A 9,317-nucleotide genomic window follows, 5' to 3' on the forward strand; every position below is an offset into this window, starting at 1 on the left:
CAGCTAGTAGCGAGAAAAAGACGGACGATCGGAGGGAGCAACGAGAAGCCTGGGAAGGCTGTGGAGGATCCCGAAGGGAAGCGCGATAGGTCAAGCCCCGTGGATCGAAAGGAGACACCGAGTATTCAGGAGGTGGCCGAAGAAAGTCAGAAACGCGCGCGAAACGTCGGGAAAAAGAGGATTCCAACCCTGGCGAGAGGGGAGCCGAGAGGGTGGCGGTCGGAAGAAGGTGCGACGAGGATTCGCAACGCCGAGGAACGACGGGGTGGAGGACTGGTTGGAGAGAGAGAGAGAGAGAGAAAGAGAGAAAGAGAGAGAGAGAGAGACAGAGAGAGGGCCACGCGGAAAGGGAGAGAGGAAAGATCCACCCTGGTGGATGATCCCGCCTCTAAGGAGCCAGAGCCCTGGATGGGGGTTAGCAACCAACCCTCCTACCTCCACCGCCGCCATCTCCACCCTCTCTCCGTGGCGTCCCGGCGCAGGCTCCGATACAGCCAATCGTCGGACCGCGACTGATAACGACGCTGCCAAATGTGCGTCCGTCGCATCGCGGACGAGTTCGCCACGGCGGTGGTCCACGCGTCGACAAGCTCGTTTATATCCTTGCTGTAATCCCCGCGGATAAACCTCCGGCCGACGGGAACATTCGACGTTTCACGGGCGTCGTCCGTGCCGCAACCGACCGCCGGCCGTTCGTTCGTTCGTTCGTTCGTTCGTTCGTTCGTTCGTTCGTTTCGATCTCGTTCGGTCTCGTTCGGTCTTCGTTCCGCGTTTCGATCGTCAGACGGGTACGGCGAGCGTGACATTCGAAAAGGGGGGTCGAGGATCTTGGACGAGAAGCGAGACGGAGGAGGCACGTCGGAAGGATCGCGAGCGGGAGGTTGTCAGGCTCGATCGACGAACTGGATCTGACAGTGCTGGATAACGCCACACGCGGGACCCCGCATTGACGGTGAGTTTCGGGGATTTTTCGTGTCGGTTCCAGCGAACGGGAAAGGATCGGTAGGAACCAGCGAGGACGGACGAGGATCCTCGGACGAGCCCCCTCGGGCTTTGGAGAATCGGTTTCTGGCACGGTTGACGGGTGTTTGTATCTGGTTGTCTCGAAAGTTTCTTTCCACTCGATTATTTGATGCGGTCGTGTTTATATAAACGGACAATCTAATTTCATAGATATTCGTGTTGGAACAGTAATGGAGCGAAATTGAATCGTGCATAATTCGGTAATGTAACATGAAACATCAAATATTGTGCATGTATTAGTTATTAATAAAGGGAAAGAAAGTTTTGGGACGATCTGATATGATTGAAAATCATTTTATTTTCGAAACAAGGGGGGTGCTAACGGGGAAATGTAACGTTCGTGACGTACGATGAAGCATGGATAGAGGCAAGGGACAAATGGATAGATAATACTGAAAAATACGGGGGCTGCTAACGGAGAAATGCTTTCTACTGAGTTTGATTTTCATTTCTTTGATTCTTACGACTCGCGACTTTCACCGAGTCATTGGCGCGAATGGGAGAACCAGAATGCTACGAGAACCGAAGTGGTCTATCTACGAAATCATGGGACGGAGTTATTAAGAGAAATTGAAAGCTACGATTTTTATTTAATTATTTCGATTCTGAAAAAAAGTGTTACTTAGGCCATTCTGGTTCTCGAGGCCTCGATTAGGGGTAAGGAATTCGGAGATTCTCAGAGGTCCTGCTCTCGGCGTTTGTGACGATACTTTCGTGCTTTCGCGAGGAAAATTGTACGAGCACCTGATATTACGACCTACTAATAATTAACAGGGATAATTGAAGTGGATACGAGGATTTTGGGTATCCTGCTTTCTTTTTCGTCGTATTGGATTGTCCAGAAAGTTTGTGGCAATTTTTAAGAAAAATTCATAGGCACATTTGAATTTTCATGTATATATTTATCGAATTATATAAGTACCATTTTGTTTCACGACCTTTCCACCTTTTGAGGGATACACCCATGTCGAATGTTTTCAACCATTCCGATACAAACAGACGCGTACCGCCTACCGAAAATCGGCATGGACTTTCCAGACAAACTAATATGAAAATACGGGAGCTTATGGGTCACCACGAGTTCATCTGCGAAGATTCGAAGGGGTTTGGTTATTTTCAGAGACTATGAATATTCACGTACCACTCGTAACGCAACAATTGAAATTACGTTTGAAACGGAGCTTTCCTTGAAATTTCATTTCGCTCGCGACGAAACCGTTTGAATTGCTTTGACAAAAAAATGCTCGCTGTATCTAGATGGGAGCACAAAGGGGTTAATTGGCAATGTAAATTGCGCCAGCGTGAAAGCATTCAAAGGTCATATTCGATGTCACATTTAGTAACCGTGTGAGCATGTACACCTGACAATCATTGCGTGCACGCAACGAATCGTTCATGTACCAAATAAAAATAAGATAGTTAAATAAACAAAATAAAATAAAATTCCACGACGGATTTATCATAGGCTTTTCCAAATTAATTTACTATCTACTGTTACTATTCACTTGTTACTATTACTATTTATAGGCCCGTGTCAATTGATCGGTTTCACTCGAAAGCTAAATATACCTTGGGCTCCTGATTGTAAGTTTACGGACACCATAGATCGAGCTATAAATAAAAAAATTGATGACTGAATTTCCCCATCGGAGATCGTAACAATTCCTGTAAAAAAAAAATGTCAAAAAAGTAAAAAAATTACGCCAAGTACATGAAACAGTCGACGACGAAAAGAAGTATCATCGAATAAATCACAAAAGAAAGTAGCTGATTTTTCTCATCGAAGATCGTGTTACCTACACACCCTCGTTAAATGCTCTGGTATTTCCCTTCCTTTATATATATCTCCCCTCCTCCCCCAAGAAAAATACCCCGAACTATTTCACGAAATGAAAGAACCATAAGGTAATTTTGTTTTCGTCTCTACCATTCGTTGACACGTACCAAAGCGCAATTATTCGTTCCGAGGGTTAAAAAAGTGCGGTATTTACGATCGGGATAGATATCAACAACAGTGATTTAGGGTCGTGGCGGTCGAACCACCGCGTTTATCGTTCGCTGGCCAACTTTCCAATAACGCCGGAATAAAAACGTGCTCGGTTATCATTGTTCCTCCCCCTCCCGCGCGTTCTGCCGGGCCCCCGTGTACAGCGGTACCCCCTTCACCTGTCCGCACGCATGTTTCGCGAATTAACCACAGCGGCGCGTATCTTCAGCGCTGAATTACCGCTCGCGTTTACAATTTTTCCCGCCCGTCTCTTTTATCGCCGCCGCATTTCTCGTTTATTCATCTTTTTTTTTTACGCCGGGTAAATTTTCGTCCTGGCTCGTACCTTGGCTACGATCAACTCCGAGAGTTTGTATACTGGTGGAATATCTCGATCTGATGACTTTTTTCTATGTTTATTTTTTTTTTTTTTTTTGTTGTTGTTGTTGTATTCGATTATCTATTTTGTTTCTAAAGAAAATCTCTTTTTTCTCGAGTTTCACGAGCATGCTCGAGAGGAAACTCGAGCATGCTCTTTATTTAACAGGATTGTTACTTATTTGCTCGATTTTAAAGGGACTCGATTATTTACGTAACGAGTGATCGTTTCCTAGATCTTTCCATCGGAGACACGTGCACGATCGATATAGGTATACGCCTCGTTAATATTCCTGCTCGCGTTCGTCTTCTTGGGATCCTTGCTACCTCGTACCCGCATTTTTCTCGTTAAAATGTTCCTGTTTTTCAGAGGAAGAACCCGTCCGCTTAATGCCGGTAATCCGCACGTCCACTTCCATTTCTCCCTTCCGTTATTGTTTATCGTTTATCAAACACGCTTCTTACTGGACTTCCTTCGAAGATTGGAAATCTTCATTTCGTGACACGAAGTCATTAGGATGCTTTGAGCGGGGGAGGAAGGGCTGCAAATTGAATTTGGAAGGGAGAAGATTGCAAGATTAAAGAATTTAGGATTCGGGAATTCGAGATTGAATAATTTCAGAATTCAGGATCCAAGAATTCAAGATTGGAGGATTCTAGATTGAAAAATTCAAGAATTCAAGATTGAAGGATTCTAGATTGAAAAATTCAAGAATTCAAGATTGAAGAATTCAGAATTGAAAAATTTCAGAATTCAAGATTGAAGAATTCAGAATTGAAAAATTCCAGAATTCAAGATTGAAGAATTGAAGAATTGAAAAATGCCAGAATTCAAGATTGAAGAATTGAAGAATTGAAAAATGCCAGAATTCAAGATTGAAGAATTCAGAATTGAAAAATTCCAGAATTTAAGATTGAAGAATTCAGAATTGAAAAATTCCAGAATTCAAGATTGAAGAATTCAGAATTGAAAAATGGCAGAATTCAAGATTGAAGAATTCAGAATTGAAAAATGGCAGAATTCAAGATTGAAGAATTCAGAATTAAAAAATTCCAGAATTCAAGATTGAAGAATTCAGAATTGAAAAATGCCAGAATTCAAGATTGAAGAATTCAGAATTGAAAAATGCCAGAATTCAAGATTGAAGAATTGAAGAATTCACGATCTAAGAATTAAAAGTTAAAGAATTCAAAAATTCAAGATTGAAAAATTGAAGAATTTAAAATGGAAGAATAGAAGAATCCAGAATTGAAAAATTCCAGAATTCAAGATTGAAGAATTGAGAATTGAAGAATGCCAGAATTCAAGATTGAAGAATCGAAGAATTCACGATCTAAGAATTCATGATTGAAGAATCGAAGAATTCACGATCTAAGAATTCATGATTGAAGAATCGAAGAATTCACGATCTAAGAATTCACGATTGAAGAATTGAAAAATTAAGAATCGAAAAATTGAAGAATTCTGGAATTCGAGATCGAAGAATTTTAAGATTCAAATAAAAGAAGAATCGAACGATCGGAGGGCAATGCTAGAGGAAAAACATGGCACTAAAGTTTCTGAGCGCGACGCACTCTGAACACACGTCTCGAGATTGCTCTACCGAAGAATTTGAAGAACGAGCCGTTCCGCCCGCTTCCATTGCACAACTACACGTATCTCTCAGGGACAACTCGAAGGAAGAAACCGATGGATCCTGAAACGGAGTGCCGTCCGAACGAAAATCTGCCCAAGATACGGCACCGTAGCGTTTTCTCCCTCTTTCGCACGGGACCGCGCGGCCACGTCGTCCGCGACAGTGCATTTAAACAGTGTGTGTAGGTACATGCGAGAGAGTTTAGACGAGGTAGGCAGAGGGGTTTCCGGCGAGCGTTAACAGAGTAACAGAGTGATGTAATGAGGCCCGGAAGCAGGCAATTTGCTGGCCGCGGCGGCCGCAGTTGCGCGAGACAACCTGCCCGGAGTACCTTCTTCTTGATATCGGGTCCAGCCTCCTCCTGATCGGGTTATCCGACGATACAGTGTCGCGTTTCTGGCCCCTACGGTGCCCCAGACCGCGAGACATCCTCCACGGATCTCGTGATTTAGGCGTGACGCGCGCGTTTCGGATCGATTGCCGCACGTCGAAATCGAGAGAATGGCTGTCTCGACTGCTTCGTGTCACGTACGGAGGAAAGGGTAAGCTCCGAGCCCTGAGACGATTCTTTTTCCGGAGTTCCTTGGACGAAGTAGATCGAAGACGGAAGCGGTGATTTGAAAAAGACACGCAGAGGAACCGAGTCGGGATGACTAAGGGCTCCGTTGCGAACATTGACAGATTAGGAGACGAGTTGGATCGACTGTGAACGACTTTTGTGGAAATATATGCAACAGAGGAGTTCAAGGACGATCGAAGAATTTTGTTTCGAGAAAGAAAATAGCAGGCATCCGTTATTGCGATTGTTTGGACCAGCCACAGGGAGCAGAGGGATGACCTAAAGGTTTCTTTCGGTTAACATTTCTTCCTAGACATTGACCTGGACATGGACCAAAGGATGTGCATCGTAACGACCTGATTTATAAGTTTGCAAGACAACTGGATCTGCCGGGTCGAGTCTAGTAACCCTGTACGTAAGAAAACGAATAAATACCATCTTCTAGAGTCTCTGTCAGACTCTAGAAATTCCAAAGTCTCCTCACGAACCCGAGACACAGCTCGATACAAGATGCCAGAGTCTACCAATCCGCCAAACTTGGTCCTAAACATTCCAAGCTGAAACTAAATCAAGCTAAACTCAACTTGGACGATACAAGATCTTCAACCAAAATCTCCGCCATAGTCTTCGTCGGACAATCGTCTCCAGGTGGCCTGTTCCAGGCTCGAATCGTCCATCTCGAGAGTCCACCACCGTTGCCAACGACCCGTTTCCCCGAATATTCGGGAAAATCGATGGGAATCGGTCAGACTCGTGCATAGAGGTTTGGAAATAGAGTGACAATCGTGACGTTGGCCATTAAGTACCCAGGTCTCGTTGACGGGACGCGGAAACCGTATACTTGCGGCCCGCCGGAGGTGCACCGTGATTATGCGACAGTTTTGTGAACGTGATTAAATTGACCTCGATACATCGTGGACATCCGCGCTTATCCAGCCAGCGTGCGTTTATTCCGCGGCTGTTTTGCTCGTTTCGAGCGAATAACGCGAGACGAGAATGACGAGCGCGGGATCGGTGGTGTCCTGACCGAATCCCGGGATCTCGTTGGCCGAGCATCCGGGGACGATCGATGATCGGCGTTCAGCTGACGTTTTGTCGTGGAAATCGTCGCAGCGACAGCGGCAGGTAAAAATTCGTAAAAAGGCTCGGATTTCTCTGCTCGGCTCGAGCGTGGATCGACGAACGGAATCGAAATTCGTTGGGGTTCGGATGTGCACGTGTCGCGCCGCGTGCGGAACTTTCGGTTCGTTTTGAGATTGGAAGTCTTTTTATTTTCGAACGGCCGAAATTCATGTCACGTTTTATGGTGAAAGATGCTGCGAGGCGACGAAATGGGGCTGGGTAGAATAAATATGTCCCGTTGCGTAGTGTGTTTGTTTCGGTTAACGGTTGATACGAGGTTACTGTCTTTGAGCAAGGGTTTCGTTTTGGGGCCTTTGAACGACGATGCTCGAGTGCAGTGACGCTTGAGTTCGAAATGCCTGGTGGCTGAAAGGGCCATCGATTCTAAAATTCTTAACCGTTCTTAACGGTGAAATGTATGAATGCTTCGATGAGTAAATGTTTCGTTGCTCAAATGGCTTGATTCTAAAGTGCTGCGATACTTGGAACGCTTCGCGACCAAGGTGCTCGATGATTCGATGCTAGAAGCTTCGATGCTGGAATAGTTTAATACCAAAGTGCTGTAAACGCTTTGGTCTACGGATGCTTTAATTTTTAAGTGCTGTAATTCTCAAGTGCCTCATTTTAATCTCGAAATGATGGAATACTGAAACGCTTCGATTCTGGAATAGATGCTTGAATGTCGAAATGCTTTAATTGTTCAGTGCTTCAAAGCCGAAATGCTTCAATGTTAAAGCGTTGTAATGTCAAAATGCTTAAGTGCCTCGATGTCCAAATGCTTCAAAGCAAAAGTGCTTCAATGTCAAAGTGCTTTAATTCTCAAGTGCTTTACAGCCGAAATGCTTCGATATCAAAATGCTTCAATTTCCAAGTGTTTTAAACCAAAAATGCTTCAAATGCTTCAAATGCTTCAATGTCAAAGTGCTTCAATGTCCAAATGCTTTAAAGCAAAAATGCTTCGATGTTAAAATGCTTCAAAGCAAAAATGCTTCAATGTTAAAATGCTTTAAAGCAAAAATGCTTCAATGTTAAAATGCTTTAAAGCAAAAATGCTTCAATGTTAAAATTCTTTAAAGCCGAAATGCTTCAATTGCTTCACTGTCAAAGTGCTTCAATGTCCAAATGCTTTAAAGCGAAAATGCTTCAATTTTCAAGCGTTTCAAAGCAAAAACGCTTCAAATGCTTCACTGTCAAAGTGCTTCAACTCCCGAGTGCTTTAAAGCCGAAATGCTTCGGTGTCAAAGCATTGCAATATCAAAATGCTTCGCTCCTTAATGCTTCAACGCTTAAATCCTAAAATCTCAAAATCCTTCGATTCTAAGATAAGTGCTCGAATATCGATCCCAAAACGCTAGCAATGGGATCCGTCGATTTTCTCCGACTGTCTCGTGGAAGTGATCGCGTCGTCATTCATGCAAATTTGATCGCGCTGTCGCTTTCGGAGCTCCGATGTACGCGAGATAACTCCGAGGCACCGTCGATAAAATGTAGATCGACCGGCAGATGCACGACGGACACCTAAATTACGGACAGATCGATTACAAGTTCCCGGTCGTTACGCGCACGTAATCCGTTTCCAGTTAGTCGTTAATTCACCGATACCTCCTCAGGCTCTTCCTTCGCGCGACGGTCGACATTTTTACGTGTCGGGAGCCCTGCCTGCTCTAACAATTTCCAAGAGAAGAGTAATCGCATTAGACGTAATCATCAACAGCGATAAAAAAAAAAAGAAAACCTCACCGACAAATAATTTCATTAACGACAAGCTTCTCGTGTGCGTCGCAGGTTGTTTTCGACGTTTCGCGTAACGATTGTTGGTAGTCCATCGCGCGCAAGAAGTCCCCTTAATGTATTCGTCGTACGATTCGTAAGCGAGGAACTTTCTTGCGCGCACGCCTCGTTTCATTTCATTCGATCGTGTCTTTACCGGATGCATCGAGGGTCCTTTAATAATCCACAACGACGCTGCCGGGAGTTTAAAGCGACTCGCTTTACTCTCTTGAACCCCGTTCATTGTCCACGGATCGGGTTTTCGATTGTCCGAAATGAAAATCTAAGTAAGGACTCTATTAATTGGTCGCGTTGTTGATTTCCAGGGGCTCTTTGGTGATGTACGACAGCGCCAGCTGTTCGTACGCAGGTGCGCTCGAATTAAAGGGAGCCTCAGGAGCTGGAGCCGCGGCCGCTGGTGTAACCGCGGCCGGCGTCAAGCAGGAGAATTGGCCGTACCGCGGCCTCACCTGCGGCAGCACCTTCCAAAGGCTCAAGGAGAGCGTCGACAAGGCCAAACAGGCGCTCGCCGATCGCGGTGGCTACCTGTCCGGTGCTTTCTCGCCCCCGCCACGTGCCAACCCGTCCGCCATTTCGCCCACTGCCTCCATCACCGGTGAGTGCACAGAACACTGATACTCCACGAGGAAATGTTTTTGATAAAAACATTCCTGCTGGTTACTCGATATTTCTTTGATCGACGTTCCAACGTTGTGGGAATATTGTCAATATTCCAGCAATATATATTTTTATTACTCGAGAACCTCAGACAAGGTTCGTATATAGTTCCAGCGATATTGCAACGTCGAGAAAATGATTTTATTAAAAACCTTCCTCGTGG

At 44.9% G+C, this 9,317-nt stretch overlaps 1 protein-coding gene across 2 annotated transcripts in view; it reads left to right on the top strand.

The window, feature by feature from the left end:
• The first annotated feature begins 787 nt into the window (after nucleotides 1-787).
• The window catches only part of LOC128895021 (transcriptional regulator ERG homolog), a 66,932-nt gene continuing 58,402 nt past the window's right edge, over nucleotides 788-9,317 (top strand). The window contains exons 1-2 of one of the 2 annotated variants that reach the window (XM_054157228.1): nucleotides 788-952; nucleotides 8,803-9,092. In XM_054157228.1, coding sequence (XP_054013203.1) covers nucleotides 8,816-9,092 — 277 coding nt within the window. In that variant the 5' untranslated portion in view covers nucleotides 788-952; nucleotides 8,803-8,815. Of the gene's footprint in view, nucleotides 953-5,342; nucleotides 6,710-8,802; nucleotides 9,093-9,317 lie in introns of those variants that run through there. The other variant, XM_054157227.1, reaches the window with a different exon arrangement.

This window comes from Hylaeus anthracinus, unplaced genomic scaffold (genome assembly GCF_026225885.1).
Source record: "Hylaeus anthracinus isolate JK02 unplaced genomic scaffold, UHH_iyHylAnth1.0_haploid 4, whole genome shotgun sequence".
Taxonomy (NCBI): domain Eukaryota; kingdom Metazoa; phylum Arthropoda; class Insecta; order Hymenoptera; family Colletidae; genus Hylaeus; species Hylaeus anthracinus.